General features: G+C 32.7%; 2 protein-coding genes across 5 annotated transcripts; both read right to left on the minus strand.

The window, feature by feature from the left end:
- Positions 1 to 963: 963 nt before the first annotated feature.
- LOC134267898 (endoplasmic reticulum aminopeptidase 2-like) lies at positions 964 to 9,649 on the minus strand. Its single transcript, XM_062750101.1, has 15 exons — positions 9,057 to 9,649; positions 8,638 to 8,911; positions 7,449 to 7,569; positions 7,036 to 7,187; positions 6,373 to 6,486; positions 6,013 to 6,144; positions 5,217 to 5,354; positions 4,709 to 4,860; positions 4,472 to 4,560; positions 4,188 to 4,315; positions 3,474 to 3,529; positions 3,029 to 3,170; positions 2,661 to 2,743; positions 2,199 to 2,306; positions 964 to 1,096 (listed from the first exon to the last, which is right to left on the minus strand). Exons 1-15 carry the CDS (start codon positions 9,578 to 9,580, stop codon positions 1,027 to 1,029), a joined length of 2,283 nt encoding a protein of 760 aa, XP_062606085.1. The 5' UTR covers positions 9,581 to 9,649; the 3' UTR covers positions 964 to 1,026.
- A 1,413-nt stretch (positions 9,650 to 11,062) lies between these two features.
- On the minus strand, positions 11,063 to 25,633 carry LOC134267905 (endoplasmic reticulum aminopeptidase 2-like). 4 transcript variants are annotated; one of them, XM_062750109.1, is made up of 15 exons: positions 25,066 to 25,633; positions 24,676 to 24,949; positions 22,923 to 23,043; positions 22,587 to 22,705; positions 21,726 to 21,839; positions 21,483 to 21,605; positions 21,199 to 21,330; positions 16,991 to 17,148; positions 16,813 to 16,898; positions 16,597 to 16,724; positions 16,302 to 16,357; positions 12,654 to 12,798; positions 12,465 to 12,538; positions 11,956 to 12,018; positions 11,063 to 11,205 (listed from the first exon to the last, which is right to left on the minus strand). In XM_062750109.1, the coding sequence occupies exons 1-14, from the start codon at positions 25,590 to 25,592 to the stop codon at positions 11,961 to 11,963; spliced, it is 2,115 nt and encodes a 704-aa protein (XP_062606093.1). In that variant the 5' UTR covers positions 25,593 to 25,633; the 3' UTR covers positions 11,063 to 11,205; positions 11,956 to 11,960. The 4 variants fall into 4 exon arrangements, with proteins under 4 accessions (XP_062606093.1, XP_062606092.1, XP_062606094.1 ...); XM_062750108.1 differs by lacking the exon at positions 11,063 to 11,205 and having other exon boundaries at positions 11,273 to 12,018; XM_062750110.1 differs by lacking the exon at positions 11,063 to 11,205 and having other exon boundaries at positions 11,274 to 12,018; positions 16,813 to 16,895.
- Positions 25,634 to 26,094: the final 461 nt, after the last annotated feature.

A 26,094-nucleotide genomic window follows, 5' to 3' on the forward strand; every position in this document is an offset into this window, starting at 1 on the left:
GCCAAGGTTAAATGTTTTTTGTAAAAGTAGGTCAAACTCCAAGGTCAAGAGGTAAAATTGTTTGTGCCCAAAGAAATTACTTCTTAAAAGCAATATACCTGTACGATATGAAAGCTATAGCCTAACTCAGGCAAAATGTTTGGGCAAGGTGAAAATTTTTGCGGACAAGCAGCTAAACATACAGACAGACGGATAGGATAAAAATATAACCCAGAAATCTTCGATTACGGGGGAAATGGATGAAATATACACAATATTAAAAAAATATGAACCATCGGCAAGCTGAGAACCCATCTTAAAATTACTAGCTAAAGATCGATGATTAAAATGAAATAAATGAGAAGACAATTTTTAAGCCAGTTAATGAAATGGCAAAAATTTGGACGGTTTTCTCTTGTCGATTTAATAGATCAATGGTGGCGTTCTGAATCAGTTAAAAATATTTCAATTTTTTAAATTTTTCGGGGAAATGTGCACCAAGCCCCATTAAAATATTTAAAAATCATGACCGTGGTGCAAAAATTGCATAAATGTAGCTTTTACAGAAATATACATGTATTTACCTTCCACAAATGAAAATTAAACCAAAATCTAAACAAGTAGAATAAGAAAGATAAGTCGTAATGACCAAAAAATAAAATAAATTAACAACAAATAACATCCATGAAACCTTTTTTGTATGTCCTGAATCTTAAGAATTACGATTGATTGATTGATTGGTTGTTGTTTACCGTCCCTCTCGAGAATTTTTCACTCATATGGAGACGCCACCAATTGCCGGTGGAGGGCTACAAATTTTTTTATGCTCGGCACTCAGGGCCTTTGAGCAGTATCTTCATGCCAGCACCTACTGCGACACGGGGCCTCAATTTTTCTCATCCGAAAGTCTCCACGTCCCGCATGTCAACCCGCGACGTAAGGATTGACTCCTTAACCTTAGAAACCACTGCACCACGCGGGCGACTTAAGAATTACGAGTATGAGAGCATAAATATAAATGAGATGCTTGTTAGATTAATATTTTTTTCAGAATTTAATATCTTCATGCTCTCTGAACAATTTTTCCATAAGGTCCATGTCAAGGAGGGTTTCTAACCTTAAAAATAGAAGGAATATAGATCTCTCTCTCTCTCTCTCTCTCTCTCTCTCTCTCTCTCTCTCCTAACACATTTAATCAATTAATAATACAGTAGATACATTCATTCATATATTTATTTGATACATGTATATTCAAATGAACTGGACATAAGATACCTCGGAGTCTGCTGTATTTGTTTTATACTTAACTTTCCTCACTTATATAGTGATATTCCACTTTCGTCTACACATTTAATTAATGTCTCGCAATTTCTTCGATATTAAATTTAAGACCTGAATTCCAACAACTTCGTTTAAATTTTATGATGATATTATTTTAATGAATTTGTTAGCAAAGACAACATGTCGTTGGTCAATATTTTAACTGACGTATTTGGCCTTTCTTTTATGTTAAATTTGACTACAGAATCCCATCTCCTTGATTAAAACAGAAGACTTAACGCGAGGGAAAAACACTTGCACAATAATCGAGGCATTATTTTTTTAGAAATCATGGCCTTAAACGGCACTGCTTAAAGCATACTAAACGAGGAGTAGATTCTTGTCCCTGAAATATATTGTACAAAAAATAAAAACATAACAGGGTAAATCTTTCATCACATACTATAAATAAACTCGCTTTTCAAATTTATAAGACAAGATTAAACATTTTGCATCACCCAGACCTTAAAATGAAGGCGGATATATCTTATAAAAGGCGGGCCTAATATGTTATCGTATTAGGTCCGGCCGGACCTTTAAACGATGCGGACCAAATATTAGGCGACATCGGTCAGGGGATGTTTACAAAAATCAGCTTCTCAAATGAATGAATCATTTATTAACATTTGATTTTTTTATTGGACCATCTTCAAAAGAAGTTTTTGTCTGCCTCTCCCGATGCAAGGTATAAAAAAATGGTCGGCGGGGTTGGTTGGAAAGATTTTTTTCTTGGAAAATTTCAACATTGTAATGACGGTATGTGCAAAATCAAAAGTAAAAAAAATCTGAATTACTGGAGGTAAGAAAAAAAAATTGAGTCGGGTCGGGAAAGTGCAAATAATATTTTAAAGATGACCTTATGTCATTTTGCTTTCGAGCACAATTTTTTGAAATATTACCTCTCTGAGTTATCTAACCCGCTTTCCAACAATCTTTTTGAAAGGTTTTCTTCCTCGTTTTCCTTGTCATAATTTCTAAGCACCTTTCTAAACAGGTTACAAAGACGTCTGAAATGATCAACTTAATAATTTTATTTAAACCTGATTGAACTTTTAATAAGTTGTAAGCAGATCTTTGTTTTAGTAAGACACTAGCAGGATCTAAAATTCAAAATAATTAAATTGATATTCAACAATTTAACAAGATCATAACTGAATTCTGCGAAACATTTCTAAATAAAAGGAACTGGAAGTTTTACTTCAAATCAAAATTATCATCTACAACAACAACAAGTGATAACAATGTATGCAATCTTTCAATGGTTCTATATCCTCGCAATTTAAATGAAAAATGAAATTTTTGCGATGAACTACTCATCTGTCATAATGAAATTGCTTTCTGAGTTACCATAAATTCCTTACTTTGTTTCTAATGGACTAGTCCCATAATGTTGGTCACAGGTCAACATTTTTGATTTTGTTTTCACCAGATCAACCAAATATCTCTACAATTAACAAATAGGGATAAAAATTCACAATTAGACAGATTTTTAAATATTCTATTTGATAATATTTGGTTGAAAATCAATTAATTCTGTTTGAGTTTTATTATTTATGTCATTATACTATAAAGAACTAAATTCAATGCCAATGATGTCAAATACTACAGATCTCTTCATTACTTCTTTCCAAAAAAAATCTGCAATTAACAATTTTGGCTATTGATCAAGGAAAAATACTTTCTTAAAGGAAATATACTTTTTTCTTTAGAGTGAGAAATATTACAACACCTTAATGTCAAGATCCCCCATTTTTAAATCAGACATCATGTTTCTCAAACCTCTGATACCATTCAACCAAAGAGGGAATTCATTTTCTTTAGTGAGATATCGCATCATTTCAAGTGAAATGGTTACGTTCAAGAGTCCATTTCTGAAAATATGAGTACATGTATGTCTTCATGTTTTCATGACATTGCTGAAATATATCAAATATTCACTAATCTTATTATATTAGGTAAATATGATTAACAATTGTAGATAAGAGGCTTAAAAATCCCAAGGGTGTGATGGTGAAATTGAAAAATAATCTATGGTCATAAATGTTTTATTTCTTATTGTGATATCTAATCTGCGGTTCAGTTGAGAACAATATCGAAAATTACTTTCATTGGTTAGCAAACGATATTGTTTTCCGATTTTATACATGTACATGTATGTAAATAGCAATAGCGACCTTGTTAACTCAAAGGCGTCATTTAATAGACCCAACCTATCTTCCTTTGGAAATACCTAAAATAGAAATGAAAAGTAAAATAATTAAGAATAATTCTGGGGTGTCACTGTGCCTGATTCAATTTTTTTGTTTAATTCACACAATTAAGATATTAAATTTTAAAATCTTTAATACTCAGTACCAAAAACCCAAGAACACCAAAAGCAAGTGACCCAAAATTTAGTGCATAACAAATTTCTTTGAAAAGAACCCTCTCCCTTTTCTTATCACAATGAATAAAGATTGTAATTCTTTTTATGATTAAAGTGCTTTTATTTTAAATAAAAGGATACATGTACATTTAAATTGCAAATTAAGTTTTCAAATAATTTAGAGGATTCCTATTTCTTCCATGGTTTGGTTTGTTGCAATTTTACTTTTGATATTTTCCTTGTATTTTCATTACATTAATTCAATAATTATCTGTAAAAACATTGCCACACGATTTAATGATCGCTTGTCAAGGAATCATGTAGCTCCTCACCCCAAATAAATTTTTGGGTGGTGCCCTATCCTTAACCTGAAATTTATTGCTTGCTACGGGCATGTTTAACAGTATAAGTATTTACTAAATTATCTCTTCTTATACAATCATGAAAACTCCTTCAGTATAAATGTATATTACACTATCATTTAACTTATTAACACTTTCAAATAAAAAAAAACTCTAATTACCGAATGATTTCTTTTTAACTGTTCAATTATTAGATTCCAGGTGTCCGTATCATAATCCACTCTGTAATATCCGCTGCTACCAAAGTTACCTTTAACCAATATATCATTGGTGTCCAGGTGTAAAGTTTCTTTTAAAAATAATGTACTTGGGTAATGCAATTGCTTATAAGATATATGTGAAAATTTATGTGTTTGACATATTATAAAAATGACATTCAAAAGGAGTTCAAATTTGATACATTTTGATATATAGAGTTCAAATTTTGATATATTTTTATATGAACCTGATGTGTTTAGAAGCCACATCTGATTTCGCACCCAGCACCCATTCTTCTGCAAAACGCCATATATAAAGGGAACTCGCCTTTCATAACTATAAAAGAGAGTCATACTATATTTTTATCTAATATAACAAATGAATTGTGTCTCTAATCTTTTAAGACATATGCACAATGTACAGACAAGAATTCTTTTTAAATATAGGTTTCTTGTTTTTACTTTTACATATAGGAAGAAGAAACCTGGCATCTGATGTGGGCGATTTGTGAAATGCATTATGAATCTGTGAAATCTTCACTTCGGTTTCCCGTCGACTAATCATTATGATAGGATATCCTAATTGATTGGTCCATCCATCCATAGCAGATTTCAGATCTATTCTCTCCTTTGAAGCCTGAAGATTCAAAAAGTAATATTTAGGTAAAAGAAAAGTTTAATTTATATCATCATTAGAATGGTATTAAAATCGGGTTTGAATATAAAAGTGGCATTAGACAATCATTTAAAGTTAAAGACAATATTTATCCTTAAGATGACAAAAAAGCTGATAACAGAACATTTTACATCGTTCTTTATCACGAGTTTAACACACTCCGTTGATCTCGACACAGAATGTCATAATCCCAGTTTATTACATTTCGTGTTGTAACAAACATTATAATGAAAGATACAAGCCTTCAGTGTTTAATTATATAATGTTAAAGTGCTAATATTATCAAGAAATTAGTAAAAGTAATTAAAGTAACTTACTTGAACCTCTGAAATACATTGCCATAAATCATCAGTAACTACATTACTGTAGTTATTTTTCTTCAGGTAATTTTTTATCCCTGTGTCAAAATTTGGCTTTCCAATAAATTCTCTAATCATTTGTATGATAGAAGCTCCCTAAATTTTGAAAATAAGAAATTTTCGTCGGAGTTAAACATTTGAAATACATATAAAACATATTTCATATTCTTTTGAAGTAAATTTTATTCAAAACATTCTATATGAAACAAATATTTATTGTTTGTCTTTCAAATATATATCGACGATGTTATATCAAAAAGCGATATAGTTCTTACTTCCATTCATGCATATATTATAAGGACTCGATCATTTGAGTAAATGTGAAATAAAAGTCAGAAACTTTCCGATCTATCTAATATTTGGATATTTTATTATGAACGATATGTGCAAATTAACAACAAAATTGAATGACAAACGAAATCACTTCAGCTTTTCCATCAATTTTCGTTATGAATAAAGAAACTTAATACTACCCTGACAACTATACGCCTTCCAACCTATTCGAAACTCGAGGTGGCTCTAAGTAAGATCAATTTTGAAAAGAGACAGAATACTGACAAATAATTTGATGCTACAGAGATTACAAAAACAAAAAATCTAGATTTATATATTATATTCTTATTCACTTGAAATGGTATCTAGAGAGGCATGCATGCTGCAGATTTATTTATATCATTCTGCTAAATAACCACAATTAAAATATAGATATATCTATATACTTAGGCATTTAAAGTTAAAATCCCAAAGAACCAACCTTCATGTAAATCTGACATAAACTGATGGACGAAGCATCCATTTTATTGTTCACAGGAGAGACTACTAATGAAGATCTTCTTTGGTCACAATTCATTGCAAAGGATATAACGTTTTCATAAATCTTGATGGCCTTGAAAAAGTAATTTTTTTAGTCTTTTCAAAGTACATGTAGTTTATTCATTTTCGTTTAAAAATCACATAAGTGTTAATAATCAGTATATTGCATTTATGATTTCAATAAAAAAAAATAATATAAAAGAAGAAAAAAAATAGCGGTGATCTTTTTTTTTAAAATTACTACCAGTATGTCATATTAAAAAAATATTTTTGATCAAATTATGTCAATTGCCCAACATACCATCTCAAAAGATTCATCTAGTGCTTTTCTTCCAAGGAATGACATAAATGTAGCTAATCCTTCATTAAGCCATAGATCATTCCACCATTTCATAGTTACAAGGTTACCAAACCACTATAATTTCAAAATGCTTCCTGTAAATATCTTAAAATCTAGTTTAAAAATGAAAGTGTACAAGACATCGTTCATATAAATAGACCAAAACCTATTAGTAATAATACCAATTTTGTCACATAAAATTTGGCTGCTTATATTTCAGTCAATTCGTTTTTAACATTTCAGTGAAAATAAATATTTGTGACTTTATTTCTTATACATGTAGTTCTATTCTTTCTGCTCGAGTACTTAGTGCATTTTAACTAAAACAACACGGGATGAAATTTTGATAAAGTCCCTTATAAAGGTTTATATATAAGAACTTTCAGAAACTAATAAAAATGTGAAGACTACAAAATAAAAGACGTTGTGATTATTCGCAATTTCAACATTGATAAAAGATTTTTACATAGAAAGTCGTTCTGTAATGCAAAGCTTTTAAATCCAAACTTATCCTTACAATTAAGAAAATACATTTCGATAAAGTAAATATCACAATATCTTACAACCATGACAAAAATTAAATTATAATTTCCTATTTTTAAAAAAGATTATATCCAATTTTACCTGATGGGCAAGCTCATGAGAGATCACACTGGAAACCCAGTTCTTTTGCCAGATACTTGTATTTGAACCAACCAGTACGGCTTCTGTCGCTGAAGTAATCAGTCCCCAATTCTCCATGGCGGCATAACAAAAGTATGGAATGCCAATGTAGTCTGTAAAAAAATTCAAGATTACATTTCAATTTGAAAAGTAAGTTTTAAAACTTAGATCGAAAAATGTCTACATTCAGTAAATAGTTGTAAACTTCAGATATTCTCTCTGTGATGATTATGCTTTATATTTTTTTTCTTAAAGCATACATTTTTACAATATTTAATGGTTTTGCAATAGCTTTCTTAACTCACGCCCTTTCAAAAGCGGCGATGAGCTTTATTTGTTTTGTTATTGTTGGTTATGATTATTGTAAATGTTACCTAGTTTTGGCAGTGGGTAGGAGATGTCGAATAGTCTGTTGAAGTAGTCCAATAAAGCGACTATTTCATGAAGAGCATACTGGGCCTCGTCTATTCGGTCAGGAGAGGCATACACTGTGACCTTTACAGGAAAAAAATAATAATTCAGATACTGACCGTATGATTTTTTTTTTCTTTTAAGAATTGTTTTATTATTTAATTATCAGTGCTAATATAGTAAATTGTGGTATTTTTGTCAGGAAAGATACTTGATGCATTTATAAATACTTATTTTGTTTATAATACTTTTCATTCAAAGTTGAACATTGCATTAAAACATAACAGTGTGTAGTTATCTCATTTCGTGAAGATTTTTTATAACATTATTATTATAATATAATGTAATACATGTATACGAGGGTTGTTCGAAAAGTTCGAAGACTGATGCGATGAAATTAGTACCTCTTGGTACGATGAACTCTGTGATTACAAAATTTTTAATGAACATCAAACAAGAAAAGATAAAGAAATGTTGATATTTTTAGCTTGATACCTGAAATATTTATCAAATTATCCTAAAAAAGACATTTTATGATCATCTGGCGCTGTTGCCATTTAGTTTCATTGTTCCTCAAGGTCCGCATTTTTTTTTACCTCATGCACTTATCTTGATGAGATTCCTTAGAGACCAGGAGTTACCGGTCCTGTTTACTAGTATTTGATGTCAATGCATATGATATTGTAAATAGATCTATACATAGTTTAAAAATTCTTCACTTGATTATAAGAGCATATTTGCATGAAAGTCTTCAACATCTATCACACCTGATCGACGTCGTCACTTTTCTAAGTGACAAACTTTTAACACTTTTACAGACAAATCAACATTAACTTTTACATTTCTCGTCTCTCTAATCGTTTTTGGCATTTAAACAAGTACTAGTACTCTGAATGCATTTATTTTTTCAGTAGCTCATTTAAATATCTCCTAGATCTGTGTCAGTTTTTCCAGGGGTGAACTTTTATAGAATATATTGGAGAAAGAAACCCACCTCCTTTGTGACATCATTTCAACCCCTTTATTGTTTGGACATTTCATATAAAATTTACCATAAAATTTCAAAGAACTTACAAAATGGGGTAAAAATTACAATTTTTACGGTACAGTTTACACAATCATGTTATATGTTAATTATGTGCTCTTACTTACTTTTGTGCCATCTTTTGTGTTATCTGTTATGGAAGAAAAATCACACACCACAAAAGCAACGAGATATGAGCTCATTGTGACGCTTTGGTGGAATTCATCCAGCACCAAGTTTGCACCATATGCTGTTGAGGATCTAAGAGGCATGTTGAAAAGCGAAAAGTAGTCTTTTTCCCTTACAATAGACATAGAAAATTTCGCTTTCAATTCTGGTTCATCAAAACAGGGGAATGCTTCTCTGGCATGCATTAGTTCAAACTGAGTAGATGCTAATAACCTAAAATTGAAATGTTAGAAGAAATAATATCACACTGTATGATCTTTTCATAAATACGTTTAATTACATTTAATTTTTAATATCATGTAGTCTGATAGAAATGAAGAGATATCAGAAAATAAAATAAAATGTCATTGACATTTACCTTGTTGAGTTTTTGTTGTCATCAAAATATGAGCTCAGATAAAATCCTTTGCATGTTGATGCGAATTCCCCCTCAAACTTCATGTTGATAACAATAACGGTATCGTTTGGTATAACATTGTCTACTTCTACATAGAACTGATCATTTTCTTTGAATTCCAGATGTCTTGTTACATTTAGATTTTTTGAATCAGTTACAGATCTTAAAGTCACATCAGAAATCTCCAAGTTTTTAGAATGCAACACAAAGAAATAAGTGGCCTTCACAACCCTGCATTTTATAGAAACTTTACCAGAAAACGTTCCTTCCGTCAGGTTTGGGTGCATAAATATATGATATTCTGACGGCAAAACTGAGGAGGGAAGACGAAAGTTTCTCCATGGAAGATTCTCGTCGGTTGTTGCAAAAGAATCTTCCAAAGTATTGTCTTCGTTCCTGGTAAACTTCGAGGACTTGGCAAAATGAGCTTTTAATCCGAATGAGCACAGCAATACAATGCTTACTATCAAGAGTATCAGTTTCATGGTGGTGAAAATTGGTCTTGCTACTGAACAAACTCAGCTTACACACAATATATAAGATTTCGCTCGTTTACTAATCACAGTGACATTCATGCCTTACAAATATCACTGAACTTTAAAATTCTCCAGTTTATCACCGAAATTAATAAAAATCATGCATTCGCAATTACTTCCAAAATGACTTAACAATACTTATATCAGAAATGATCTGATGCAATTCCTCGAAAAAAGCAAATAAAATTATACCTTATTACGTTATTTATTTAGAAGCACCTAACTAATGCATAAACAATTAGTTTTCATTGCGGTACTGTACTTCCGGTGCCCAAAAACGTATTTGAAACCTGTAAATTGTTAAAACGACAGTGAGTCAAAAGAGAATGCTATGTGTAATAACACGAGGTGGGAGCAGGTGCATTTGAGGAGAAAGCATCCCCCTGTCGACCGGTTTTACCTGCCGTGAGTCCTATGTATTATTTAATGTGTTTTACAAGAAAATTATTTAAAAGAAACCTGTTCGAACTATGGTCAATTTGTTGAAAGACAGTCACTGTCACTACTAAGACAGTTGTGTACAACATGACGTTATATAAAATTTCCATGTGAAGATTAAAAAAAATATTTCATATTTTTGCCTCTGTTTGCCATTCATTTGTTTGCTGAATTTATGAGATCCCTCACTGTTCGTTATGCAAAACTCATTGGATGCAATAATACGGGATGACAGAACAGACTAAATTTTATACGTCGTACATACCCTTTAATGGACTTTTGCGAAGACAATGACTTTTACTTGACGGCTTACTTGGAAATTTAAACCTGCGTCATGTACGGAGGTACGGAATTGGATATAGTTAAGAAAACATCCATTGAGGTGAAAGTTATGGTATTAAGGGCTTTGAAATAATTTATCAAACAAAAAATATAATTGGTGGTAAAATAAAATTTATTTAGAAACTTTATTCACGAGAATTAATATATGCTTTTATTTTCTATAACTTAAGAAATGAAATAAAGAGAAAGACACATTTCGGTAGGAAAACTCGGCAGGAGTTAGTCAAGACTTGAAGGGAGGGTGTTGAGGGTGGAAATGTTGCCGTTTCCGTTCTAGACAACGTAATATGATCTTTGATATCATCGTTTTGTTAAATGTTAAGATCAATATTTTTTTCACAAAAGAGCTCCCGTATATTTTCCTGGTTTAAAAGTAAGCCGTCAACTGTAAAAGCCAGTGTCTTCGCAAAACTCCAATACCCAATATGTTTTTACATACCTGTGAAACGGAGACAACGTTATAAAAATTTCTTCATGAAATGAAGAAAACATTTGCTGGCTCGTCATTAAATCGACATTCAAATTCAGTGTACATCGACGACGTTTTGTCAATTTAAAAATTTAAAATTATTCCATTCATATGTGGACTCGATATATCCCAGTGAATTTGAAAAAGACAACACAAAAACTTTCTACATTTACCTCAGTGGATATATTTATCTAATTGTAAAGCGATAAGAATTTTGCGCTATTGGATTTTAAAACAATATATCAGAAGAGTAAATTGTATCTTAAAAAGTCGTTCTCTTTCACCAGTAAATTCCAAATCACTGACAATATGTGGAGTAAAATCCCTGGTCAATGTCAAAAAAGAACTTATATATTATATTTTTCACATATATATTTATTTAAGTACAACATATTATCATAACAATACCCATTAAATGTTAAATTAACGTAAGAAAAGGCCTCAAAATACTTGCTTACCATTCTCTTTAAAATAAAAATAAATATATTCATAAAATCGGAAGTATTTTATCCAAATTCTTTCCTGTAAAGTTATACTTAAGTTATGAAAACATCTGAAGCACAAAATGTAAGTTTTGTGATTAATTCCTAAGCTAAGCAATTTGATTACCTCAGGAATTAAATGGGCGAAAATAAAACCGAACACTAACAACTACCAACATTTATCAAGTAAAACATGGTAAAACAAGAAACCGAGATTGTTTAAATTGAAAACCAATTTCTACATCTATTCATAAAACTGAAATAAAACATACAATGTATATAAAAATGTTTTAAAACCATCACGGGGAGAACAAAATAAAATAATTTTTAATCTCCTTTCCCCTCCAAAAATAATCCCCAAAAATCTGAGAGAAGAAGATCATTACAGAAGAATTGGTTTCATTTTTTCCTTTCACTACACAACATTCTCTCATTCGTGTTCTTTAACATTCTCCTACTTTTTGACACCAAATCCGCTCCTTTAACCCGATTACTTTCATCCTTTTTCTTACCCGTGCCTTCATCGAGAAATACATATAAATAGTCAACTAAAATTAACTTATATATCTCTCTTCATCCCGAAAAAAGGTTACCTTCTCTATGAAGTATCCACAGGACAAGTCTTTGAACTTTTCTTTAGCACTTTTCGAAGCTTTCTTTTACACAAATGAAAATTTATTTATTAATAATATCATTTTCAATGGAATATCATTTTTTAACTCTTTACAACTTACTGAACTGTTATGCAACATACACTAAATGTTCACGTCATAGAAATAGAAATTTACCATTTCCCCGCAAGCACCTTTTAGCGTGGTACACGTTTCTCTAAAGTAAAGCGCAAATAATATCATGACGAAATATTTTTATACAAAAATAATTTTTCTTATTTCTTAAGATTTTTGCATGTATAAAATAGAAGGAAATTGCCATTAAATTTAAGATTAAATGAACTTTTTAAAGTGCGTGAAAATGCGTGATTGCGGGGAAACGGTATATGCGTGATTTTGCGTTAGAAATAGGAAATGGTATATGCGTTAAAATGCGTGACTGCGGGGAAGGGGGTTAAAGAAATAAATTTTAAAACTGTAGAATTTCTTACCGAGTTGAGGAATTTACTGTCTCATTGTATCTCATTATTTCCAATTTTTTCCTTGATACATTACAAAACCGTAACTGTAATGATAATGAATTGCTAAGATGAAAAGCATATTATAATTCAGAATATTAGAACATTCCAAGTACAAAAATACATTGATAATAAATACATAATAGAAATACTTCTCAATACCTTAAGCTCAGCAAAGTTTTCTTCGTTTTGTGGGTAGTCAGGTAGTTTTAAATTCAAAGTAGCCATGAGCCAAGGGAGAAAATCACTCTCATTTTCCAAGTATTTTGTAATTTCAACAGCTACGGTGATATTAAGAAGTCCAGCTCTGTGTGTGAAAGAAAAAAGCGTACTTTTTTGAGGGACGGTGATACCATAATAATAACTAAATTGAATTAAACCCTTCTTCATACAAGTGTTAATTGAAATTGTAACTAAAGTTTCCCCCAGGTCGAGTTAAATCAGAGTCAGTCTTAATAAAAAGAAACAAGAGGCCCATGGGCCACATCCCTCACCTGAGCACTAAGGGTAGGAAAAAGTAGAAAATGGTTTTTAGGTCACCTGAGTAACTCAGGTGACCTATTGCTATCCGTTTTCGTCCGTCGTCGTCCGTCGTGCGTCGTGTGTCGTGTGTTAACATTTGAACATTTTCAGCTTCTTCTCTGAAACCACTGAACCAATTTCAACCAAATTTGGTATACAGCATCTATGGGTGGAGGGGAACAAAAATTGTGAATTTCATGGTCCCCGCCCCCCTGGGGCCTGAGGGGTGGGGCAAAAACCACTAAAATTAATGAAATCTTTAAAAATCTTCTTCTTTACTCCTGGACATCAAGCAGGCAAACTATTGGCATGAATGTAATGTGCATTGAGTCCTCTACCAAAATTGTGAAATTCATGGCCCCAGGGTCAGGGGTTCTAGTGCTAGGGCGAGGCTCTATAGATTATATAGTGAAAATGCATTATTTCTTTGGAAATCTTCTTCTCTGCTCCTGGGTATTAAATACACTAAATAAGCACATAGTTATGATGAGCAAGAGTGCCTCTTTCAAAATTGTGAATTTTATGGCCCCAGGGTCAGGGGTTCTGGTGTTAGGGCGGGGCTCTATAGATTATATAGTGAAAATGCATTATTTCTTTGAAAATCTTCTTCTCTGCTCCTGGGTATTAAATACACTAAATAAGCACATAGTTATGATGAGCAAGAGTGCCTCTACCAAAATTGTGAATTTTATGGCCCCAGGGTCAGGGGTTCTGGTGTTAGGGCGGGGCTCTATAGATTATATAGTGAAAATGCATTATTTCTTTGAAAATCTTCTTCTCTGCTCCTGGGTATTAAATACACTAAATAAGCACATAGTTACTATGAGCAAGAGTGCCTCTTCCAAAATTGTGAATTTTATGGCCCCAGGGTCAAGGGTTCTGGTGTTAGGGCGGGGCTCTATAGATAATATAGTGAAAATGCATTATTTCTTTGAAAATCTTCTTCTCTGCTCCTGGGTATTAAATACACTAAATAAGCACATAGTTATGATGAGCAAGAGTGCCTCTACCAAAATTGTGAAGTTTATGGCCCCAGGGTCAGGGGTTCTGGTGTTAGGGCGGGGCTCTATAGATTATATAGTGAAAATGCATTATTTCTTTGAAAATCTTCTTCTCTGCTCCTGGGTATTAGATAAACTAACTAAGCACATAGTTATGATGAGCAGGAGTGGCTCTTCCAAAATTGTGAATTTTATGGCCCCAGGGTCAGGGGTTCTGGTGTTAGGGCGGGGCTCTATAGATTATATAGTGAAAATGCATTATTTCTTTGAAAATCTTCTTCTCTGCTCCTGGGTATTAGATAAACTAACTAAGCACATAGTTATGATGAGCAAGAGTGCCTCTTCCAGATTTGTGAATTTTATGGCCCCAGGGTCAGGGGTTCTGGTGTTAAGTCGGGGCTTTATTGATTATATAGTGAAAATACATTTATTCTTTGTAAATATTTTTCTTTGCTTCTGGGTTTTAAGCCAATGATCCAAGTATATATATATTTATGATGAAGAAAGGTGCATCTAGCAAAGTGGTTTTTAATGCCCCCAGGGTCAAAGGGGGGGGGGGGGGTTACATAGCCTGAAAATAAATTCATGCTTTGAAATCTGCTCTTTGGTATTAATCAACCATTTTATGATAAAATTTGCAAAATTTTGAAATATATGACCCTGGGTCAGTGGTTCCTTTGGGGTGAGGTGCACAACTGGTTATAAAGTGGAAGTGCATTTTCTCTTTGTTACTCTGATCTACCTCTGGGTATTAAGTAAATAGAGTAAGCATGCTAAGTTAATAATTATGATAAGCAATGGTGCCTCTTTCAAAATTGTAAATTGTGAATTTCATGGCCTCCGGTTTAAACACGACCCAAATTTAATTGTTTGAAAGTTGTTACACAATACTCAGGTGACCTATAAGGCCCGTGGGCCTCTTGTTTATTGTAAAGTTTAAATCCAAAAGTAGTCCCATGACCAATCATGGATTTGCTATTTTTTAGAAAATGATTTTTAAAGAATTTTCCTATATATGATCTTCGAAAACTTTGGTCGGCCATTTTGGCCCCGCCCTAGCCCCGGGGGTCATGATTTGAACAAACTTGAATCTACACTACCTGAGCATGCTTCCATATAAATATGATGAATTATGGCTTTGTCATTCTTGAGAAGAAGATTTTCAAAGAATTTTCCTATATATTTCTATGTAAAACTTTTGTCGGCCATTTTGGCCCCGCCCTACCCCCGGGGGTCATGATTTGAACAAACTTGAATCTACACTACCTGAGCATGCTTCCATATAAATATGATGAATTATGGCTTTGTCATTCTTGAGAAGAAGATTTTTAAAGAATTTTCCTATATAATTCTCTGTAAAACTTTGGTCGGCCATTTTGGCCCCGCCCTACCCCGGGGGGTCATGATTTGAACAAACTTGAATCTACACTACCTGAGCATGCTTCCATATAAATATGATGAATTATGGCTTTGTCATTCTTGAGGAGAATATTTTTAAAGAATTTTCCTATATATTTCTATGTAAAACTTTGGTCGGCCATTTTGGCCCCGCCCTAGCCCCGGGGGTCATGATTTGAACAAATTTGAATCTACACTACCTGAGCATGCTTCCATATAAATATGATGAATTATGGCTTTGTCATTCTTGAGAAGAAGATTTTTAAAGAATTTTCCTATATATTTCTATGTAAAACTTTGGTCGGCCATTTTGGCCCCGCCCTAGCCCCGGGGGTCATGATTTGAACAAACTTGAATCTACACTACCTGAGCATGCTTCCATATAAATATGATGAATTATGGCTTTGTCATTCTTGAGAAGAAGATTTTTAAAGAATTTTCCTATATATTTCTATGTAAAACTTTGGTCGGCCATTTTGGCCCCGCCCTACCCCCGGGGGTCATGATTTGAACAAATTTGAATCTACACTACCTGAGGATGTTTCTCCATAAGTTTCATCTTTCCTGGCACAGTGGTTCTTGAGAAGAAGATTTTTAAAATATGCCACCAAATTTTCATTTATTCCCAATTATCTCCCCTTGAATGAGGGCGTGGCCCTTCATTTGTACAAACTTGAATCCCCTTCACCCAAGGATACTTTGTGGCAAGTTTGGTTGAAATTGGCTCAGTGGTTCTTGAGAAGAAGTCGAAAATGTGAAAAGTTTACAGACAGACAGACGGACAGACAGACGGAAAGACAGACGGACAGACAGACGGACGCCGGACAAAATGTGATCAGAAAAGCTCACTTGAGCTTTCAGCTCAGGTGAGCTAATAAAAACTACAAACCTTGCAAAAGAAAAGACATCGTCGATCAACTGAGCCCTGTCTCGTACTGGGAAGATCTGGACAGGAACAGTGAATGAAAGAAAAATGTAAAGAAAACAGAAACACTTATTTGCTTGCAATTGGTGAATAACCCCCTTCTTGGTTATTGCAATGCGACTAACGGTAAAATGATTTTAATAAACAAGAACTACTGAAATTCTTTTCATTTGTAACTGATGTCTTTTAAATGATCAAATTGATCAAATAAGTTAATTTTGTCGAGTGGTCAGCTGCTACAGTGTATGTGATGACCTACATGATGGTCAGTGGTAAGTTGTTCTATGATGACCTTCCATGTTTCTTTGTCATAGTTCACTCTGTAATATCCACTGTCGCCAAAGTTACCCTTTAACAATCTGTCATCGGATGTTATTTCAATAGTACCTATTCAAAAGATCGACAGACAATAATGATAATATTATTGAATGAAAAAACATAAATTAGGTTTTGAATTTTAATTTCTATTAAATACCAGATTCCTCTTGTAGCAGTAACATGTTACTTGTGAAATTCCCATTTCCATCCAAAATTCCATATACAAAGGGAATAACCCATCTGCTATACAAAAAATAAAAAATTTTTAACAAGAAATAGCTATCCCTAAAAATATCCATATACTATTTCTTAAATGTATAGACATTGCTTTTAACCTTTCAGTTGAATGGGATCCGCCGTTTCCTGAGAAGTTTCTGGGGAAGTATCTGCTCTGTGAAATGTTGACTAGTGAGTCTTGTCGACTGACTGTTACTAAAGGATATCCCGATTTCCTCACCCAAGTATCCATTAAAAACCCCACATCTATATTATCCTTTAATGACATATAATAAACAATATATGGGTCATTTTCAAAAAATGTCCAAATTCCTGTGATACAAGCTTTTTTTGAAAATTTTGCAATAAAAATCAAATTTTTTTTTACCCGATGAATTTAACAACAATCTACAAGTGTGGAAAAAAATTAAGTGCGATTAAAAATTGACTTGAATACTGAAAAAAGTCCTTCAACCTGAGTAAAATTAAAGAGAATTGCTTGTGATTTGGCCGGATGTTTGACTTCAACTCTGATATTGATGTAGTAAATATAACTAAGCAGTGTAAAATGACTTTTATTGTGTTGTACATGTTTAATACTGTCTAAATGCATGCTAAAATGTGATTGAAAAAGAGTAAGAATATGATTTTTTTAAAGTTAAGTGTGTGTTATTTTGGCCGTGTCCTTGGAGTTACCAGGACATAAAAGTTATCTGTAACAGTTATCTTTCCTAAAGAAACTCTTCACTATCAGCCTCCTTCTTTTGGTCTTGTTCCCGCCAAAATATCATGAGACACTTTACACAGATCTTTTATACCATAGGCACAATATGTGGTTGAAGGCAAGTTTGATTGCAATAGTAATTTATTTTTGAGTCCTAGGAGTTACTTCGATATTGTGATGATAAATTAATTTGCCATTTCTTTGATGCATTGAGCAAGTTTATAACAAAATACCTATCATCTAGGAGCTGTGCTTTATGTTCATAAGTCAGTTATTGCTTTTATACTTCCAATTATTTATATAATAATTCCTTGGTGTTACTGTCCATTTTGTTACTGCAAGAAAAGTTACTCTAAGGATGTATCTAGTTAATCCATGGACAATTTACATAGAAAATAATTAAAAAGAATGCAAGTTGGAGTCATATGTTTTATTTTCCTCCCTTATTTAAAACTATCCAGTAACTAATTTTGTTTTAAAATGCCAAATTATTTACTAAATGTTTTTACCATTTGAAAATCATATGATTTTGCTGTCTTGGTTATGCAAAGGACAGAATTGGGTAACTCCGCGGACCAGTTGAAAAAAAAACCTTTAAATTCCCAATTTTAATACAACATTTGTGAAAAGTTTATTACAATATAAAATAACAGAAATATTTTTATCAAATTGGCCTTTATTTTTCATATTATGTTTCCATGAGCTATAAATTAATTCAATAAATAATTTGAGTAACACAAAGGACAATGTTTGGTAACACAATGGATGTAAAAACGATTAAATATTTATGTTATTAATATACCCTTGCATGTTCTTTTGTTTCTGTAGGAAAATATACAACTTTTATTTCTTTTGAATAAATTGAAATATCAAAATTCATTATATAATGCAATCATATCCCCTTTTATGCTCTTTAAAGTAACCTATGGTAACACCATAGACAAATTCAGTTACTCAAGGGACACAGCAAGGATTAAAGATAGAAAAATGAAACAAGCGTATTGCATATGGAGTGGTAATTGTGTTCATTGTATTGCAGAAAACAAATGTGGTGGGATATTGCAATTCAAGTAACAATAAATAATGAAGTGCTAAAAATATATGATGGTTAAAAATGGTAACACAAAGGAAGTTTTAGGTAACACAAGGGAATGTGAAATAAGGCAGAATATGATTTGTTTTCTTTAGTCTGAGGATTCTAGTTATGTTCTCTTAATGATGATGATGTAAAAAAGACACATTAAAAAGTTGCAATGAAGCCAATAGAATCCAAGACGTAAAAGATAGATTTATATCATTGAATTGAAAATACCTTTTAAGTTATATCAGATACGGAACATTTCTTTGCAAATGCATTTAAAGTCCTTTAATCATGTAAACCCTTAGATGAAAAAGTCACAAATTGTTCATAACTGTTCTAAAAGGATTTTAAAAGATTTTTTTAAGGAGACAATGTACCAGTCATTACCCTAGAATACAGTTTTGCATTTAGTTGAGGATGTTCTTCAGATTTGTCCAACTGAAATCCCTCATGACTGTTCTACATCCTGTAAAAGTTGGTGCTGAAAGAAGTTTTTAACCTTGGATGTACATAAGCTTTTGGAAAGTGGTGGAGAAGATTATATAGTCGAGGCAGCATTGGACAACAACAAGGCCAGATATGGTGGCAGACCACTACATTTCAAGCCACTTTGTTGGATTGTTACCCTGAAGAACTGTCAATGAAAGTTTGGCAAACGATCAGTGGATACAAGAGCAAAAAGGGAAGAAAAATATCAATGAAAAAAATGAAAAAGAGTACAGATTAAAAAAAGTCAAGAGTTCCTGATAGGAAACTGAAAAGACTGACACCCTGGAAGAGAAAGAATTGGAGTCAATAATGAACATCAGACTACAGATGAAGAGAAATCAGATCCTTTGGAAGAGAGACTGGATAAAGATACAGAAAAAATGAACTTAAATGTATGCATGGGATTAGACAGAACCTAAAACCATGTTCCTTTTTAACAGGCCAAAAACTGTAAAAGATAAAAGCTGATATAGCATTGCTAATGTTTTAATAATATTGTCACCATCATATCTTGTAGATGTGTATTATGTAGAGAGCTCATTGTGGAAAGAGGCTAGCTGTAGATAAATGAAATGAAAATGTAAAATCCATAAAAAGATTAATGCATTCTATGTATTTGAAATCTGGTCATTTACAAATACATGTACATGTTCTAGTTTCACAATTATTTCTTCATTAAAAATTAGTTCTAGCTGATCTAAGACTCATCTATTTAAACCTTTGAATCTTTTAAAGGTGTCCTTTGTGTTATTTTTTGTCATTGGTGTTACAGCTTCTGCTTGGATATGTAAATATACTAAAAAGTACTGATCAATGATTCAAAGTCATGTGATAGTAATTATTTATTATTCGGGCATAACAATTTGATTTCATTTTTCTACTGTCATATATCTTATGACTGGATAGTTATGTCTATGTCGTTACTGTTTTATCCTTGGTGTTACTAGTCAGACTCAAAATGTATAATGAAAGAAATCCCCCGCCAATTTTTTATGTTAAAACCATATACTCTTATATTCACCTCTAGGGTAATTTCATTACTATCCTTTTCGGAAGGAAGGAGAACAACTTTATTATTTCTTTCTAAGTATTACACAAAATATCCTTAGTGTAACCTTTATGTCCTTTGTGTTATGCAAATATCCTTGGTGTTACCAACACATTTTTCCTATATTTATGTTCTAAATCTTTATACAATTTTATCGAAACTTGCAACACAATACTGTCGTTTTCTAATACTAAGTTTATTTGCAAAGCAAGTATTTTGTGCTGAGGTAAATGATGTATGCCTTAAGTAAACGTGTAAGATATATACAAAAGTTACAACACTTACAACTTCCAGCTATACTTTATCTGATAATTTTCTGTTATGAAACTTCAGTTTGATTCAATAGAATAATTTTATCACTATGTTGAGATTGTTATTCTAAAAACCTTAATTTTTTTTTAACTATGATTTTACTATGACTTTTAACTAAGTAACACCATGGACATTTATTGTTGGGCCCATGTACATATGATGTTTTTTTTAGTATATGTTAATAGAATTCTTTGTGCTTTAACATTGTTTATGCATCTATGATGTTTGAATGCTAAAATAAAACTTTAAAAAGTTTAGATTGCCACATTTATTTTTGCAAAATACTGGTGTTGGAATTTGGACAAATTTTGAAAATGACTCATATCAGCAAAGTGTTACATCGATAGGACAAGAATATCTATCAGAACTAAAGATGTGGAAATAATTTAAACAGAAGGGAGATTGATATCTACTAAGGATAAAGAATGCTAAACAAAACTTGTAAGTTGAAGATGCAATAAAATTGATTATCAGAAATGGTAGTGAAATGGATATTTGAATAAAAAGTGGATCGAAAAGGCATTTTGCAAAAACATAATTGGATGTTCGTGCTATTAAGATCATTTTGTGCTATTACCCTAAGACTCAAACATATCAAAAGGTAAAATGACATTTTCTACAATTTACAGATGCCTGTTCTAGATCTTTAAAAAGGTTCAAGACCCTGACTTACATTTGATAATGCTTGCCAGAGGTCGTCCGTCACAACAGAACTGTATTTATTCCTCTCTATATAACTCTTTATGCCACTGTTAAAGTTTTCTTGACCCAACACACTTCGGAGCATATTAATAAAAGCCCCTCCCTATAAATAAAATATACAAAAAATATATATGTGAAGGACTAGAAAACATAATTAATTCATGTGTTAAGAAATATGTCAATAAAACTTTAAAAATAACGTATTGAACAACTCGATTGACCATCAAATATATTAGAATGTAACCTCCTCTTTACCTTGGCATACACCATACAGTTAAATTCTGTCTCATCTGGGACCATGACAGGATGAACTAATGGAGGATAGCCTTTTACATATTCACAATTCATTGATACCGACCGCATCATGAATTCATTTTCCTGCAAAAAATGTATAAAATGATTGAAGATATTGTAAGAATCATGATCACTTCAAACTTGCTCAATTATAGACTACATAAAAAAAGAGAATAAAGTGGGCTATTGGTCTGTGAGTCTTACCACACTCCAGGTGTCGTTCACTGCCTGCATTCCAACATACGACATATAGGTGCTGAGTCCCTCATTCAGCCAAAGGTCATTCCACCACTGCATGGTAACTAGATTACCAAACCACTGAAATTCAAATCTTTCTGGACTAATTCTACTAACTAATTTACCAGTGAGACATAGATTAATTTTTCAACGAGACTAATTTTTAAACAGAAATTTTTCACCCTACAGAACAAAAGTAAATTTCGGTGTAACCATCCTTTATGTCACAGTATCAAACAGGGAACTGAGTTAAAAACGATGGTTGCAGCGTATATTTCATTTGTTGTTGTCTGTGAACAGTTAATCCAATAGCTAGACTCAATGTCATATCATACAGGCCAGCTTCCCTTAACATTAAAACTAGGAAACGATATCCGGTCAAAGTTTTTCTAACTTTGGGTGGAATGAACTCAAACTGGAAATATTTGGTTGTGTCACAAGCTAAATTTGCTTCTTAAGGACATGTCCTGGGAATGATACATGTATACGCCTCTTTCAACTAGGAATGCTAGTACATCATATATAGAATGACTTGAATTAAAATATCTGCATGAGAATGGAGATATAGAAAATGATATCGACAGGAAAATATTGTATTATTATTGGTGGTTGGTCCCCATTATTGGTGGTTGGTTCAGGATTTTGTTTCCTAATACAGGCTGAATTTAACAATACAAAAATGTGTTCAACAGCCTTAACAAAGCTTGAAAAAGCAACTCTTGGCTACTAACTATTATCCACTTATTAATATTTTTTCAGAAACAGTTTTTACTTATCAAAAGTTTGCCTTGCCTGGTGAGCTACTTCATGGGTCACTATCAAGGTTACCAGATGCATGTCTTTATATTTTGGATGAAGCGGATCATACAAAAGTGCAGACATGTCGGACATTATCAACCCCCAGTTTTCAATAGCTACGCCTTTAAGATGTGGAACAGCTATTAAATCTACAAAGAATAAACAAAATGCAATAATCCATATTTAGAAAACAGATTCAATTTTCCAGGACATAATTTTCTTGGCGTTCAAGACTTTTTGGAATAAGAATGCCTTGATATCAAACATTGAAGATCACGTTTTCATTTTTATTGTAAACTATCTACTGATATCAGAATAAGAGTTTATTTTTTGCATAAACTGGATATTGCCAAAGAAACCAAATACCTAGTTTTGGAATGGGGTATGCAATGCCGAAGAGATTGTCAAAATAATCCAAAACTGTTACAGCTACATGAAGAGCATAATGAGCAAGGTCAATTTTATGATGTGGGGTGTACACTGTTACCTACAAGAAAATTTTTCTTGTTGAATATTAGAGATCATCTTAAAAATAAAATAAGATCATTTAAACTTTTCCCCTCGCAAACTTTCAATTTTAGAACGTTATTGTCCTTATCAGCTCTTATCAGCCATATTTGGCTGTTTTTCTTAAGAAAGACAATGATGAGAAAGTGACAACGAAACTTTATGATAAACTGGATGACTTCAATTTTTCTAGCGTAGATCCTTCTTATTTATGTAGCAACAATTCACTTTGATCTGCATATTGAGTTTATGTCTCACACAGGATTTGATACGAAAGAGTATGCGCTACACGTAGAAACGATTTTTAAACGAAGCAGGTTATTGAAAATATCAATATGATACAAGGATACAAAAGCTCTCGCTTAAATTCAACAAATCGCAAATTCTATGGCAAATACAACAAGAGGTGCTATGATCACTAAATCACTAAATGATACATCCCGCCTCCCATGTAAATATATATGTAGTGGCAAAGTCCATGTTTTGCTCTGGGAGACCAAAACTAAGTGTCAGTTATTTGGTCAGTGGCAACAAGAAAGACAATTATTTGGAAATTAACAGTGTCATGGTAATACAGAATAGAGTATGCATACGAGAGGAAAGTACAAAGAACTAGTGAAGGATTGTCAGTCGAATGGAAGGTCTGGTTTTTTGCAGCAGAAGTGGGGTGTAGAGGATTCATGGACAGTCTATGTGGTGGGCACTGAGAGCCATTGGCATATCTGGTGCAGAGAGAAGGAGATTCATAGGGAATTTGTGCAGGAAGGCGGAATCAGCATCTGTGTGGTTTTGGAGAAGAAGAGTAGAGAAGTGGAAAGGCAATAAACAATAGTGGTAAAAACATCAAAATAGAACAGCAGTGATGTAGAGCCAAGTGATTCTGGGCTGAGACCTGATTACCCCAGTCGGCGCACCTCTTGAGGCCGTAGTGGAGAGCGCCGAAACAACCATTGAAGGAGGATCCACCTGAGGATGGAACCACGCATCTTTCCACCCCCTCAAGATGTACACAAGAAAGAATAGTAACATATCAAAAAGTAAAATAGATGGTACACAATGGTATTATGTAATAAAGGATCTGTGGAAGTATTATTAAATTTTATTCAGTGGTATAGGAGAAGTTGTGGATAAGAGATGGGTAACCTTCAAAATTATAGAAAGAATAGTAGAGTCCATGTTTTGCTACGGGAAACCCAAAATATGTGCCCAAAAGGAGGTCACAATGGCACTATTAAACAAAGATTCTGTGAGAGTCTCATTAAATTTCATTCAGTGGTATAAGAAGAGTTGTAGATAGATGGATACCTCAAAGCCTAACAGACGAATGCGGACACTCTTTGTATTTTTCACAATGAATTCTCTACGTTCACCCCATCATGACAACGTGTAACGGTTAGCAAAGGATGCTCATCTTCAATGGAACCCGATCCCACGGCCGTTTTATGGCCCTGCTCATAGCTTGTATTGTTTTTTTTTCAACAGATTTTTGAGAGTGATCGTTGTTTGTTATTTTCACATATCATATTTCAAAGTAAACATAAAGATTTTTCGTCTTCTACATTAGTACAAAAATTACAATTAATTAAAATAGTAAATATTAACATGTTCTCACATTTATGCCAGTTTTGCTTTGACCTGACAGGGATGCATAGTCACACACAGCAAAAGCCACCAGGTATGTGCTCATCCTGACACTCCTCTGGTAAGTGTCCAATAGAAGGTTATCCCCAAATGGCGTAGAATGTATCAAAGGCATGTTGAAAAGGGAAATATAGGTACGGTCCCGAACTATTGCGATAGAAAACATGGCCTTCATCTCTGGTTCGTCAAAACATGGGAATGCCTGACGGGCTCCTATTGGTTCAAACATAGTAGAGGCCATTACTCTGGAAAGGTGTGAAATATTATAATTTATATTACATATGATATTATTTTTTCATTAAAGTGAAGTACAACTAACAGCATTTTTAAGTTTATTCAAAGCTTACGATTATAACAGTACCTTGTGACGTTGTCTGTGTCAAAGTATTCAAATGCAAAGAAGCCATATCCATTCCAATTCTTCAAACTTCCTTTGAATTCAATCTTGATTACAATTTCTGTATCTTGGAGTAAACTGTTCTCTACCTCAACATAAAGCTGGTCAGTCCGAATGTTATAAAAGTATCTTTCAACTTTGTTCGTTTCGTTGGTAGGTAAGGATTCTACTGTAAACGTAGAGAGGACCAAGCGTTTGGAATGAAGAACAAAGAAATTCGTTGTGTTACGAACCACACATTTTATTTCCATTCTGCCAAAATATTCCCATGTTGTGAGGTTGGGATGCAAAAATATGTCGTATTCGATTGGAATGATTGATTTTGGAAGTCGGATATCATTCCATGGGATTTCCTCGCTGTTTGAATTCAGGTTGTGTCCTGACAATGCATCAGTTGATATTGGCAGATCTCTTCTCTGGGTAAAACAGACTATGGATCCCAGGTAAGAAACAAAAACAGCACTAGTAATAAGAATTGTGAAGACCACCATATCTACCTTCTAGATCCCAATGCGTTGAAATTTAACACACACTATTACTATATTATATTACTATAATAATTATTTACTTGACTCATATTAGTATCCTTCTCGTAAAACAGATGCTTTCATGTACATATTACTCTATAATAAGACTTAATTGAATACGTGAAAATTACCATAATAAAGTTTGACGACAATTTTGCTGTGACATTCAGAAAAGCTTTCTCAGTTCATCATGCATTCCCAGAAATAATCGTGCAGATAATACTTTTCAAATTTATGTCAGTTTACCAGATATGTAACTTTTTACCCCAGCTTATATATCCCACGCGTATAAAGAGACAATTGACGGTATAATAACGATAGTTTAGAATGGAAGTTGATATAGAGCGTTTAAACGATAACATGAAATCATTTTACAATCTTCATCATAAAATTTCAGGCATCATCATCTAATATTTTGGAGAAAGTTCAAGCATGTTAAATATTTAAGTTATACTAATTTTCTTCA

The sequence above is a fragment of the Saccostrea cucullata genome, unplaced genomic scaffold (assembly GCF_032062105.1).
Source record: "Saccostrea cucullata isolate Sc308-1 unplaced genomic scaffold, CSIRO_AGI_Scuc_v1 ctg1293, whole genome shotgun sequence".
NCBI classification, from domain to species: domain Eukaryota; kingdom Metazoa; phylum Mollusca; class Bivalvia; order Ostreida; family Ostreidae; genus Saccostrea; species Saccostrea cuccullata.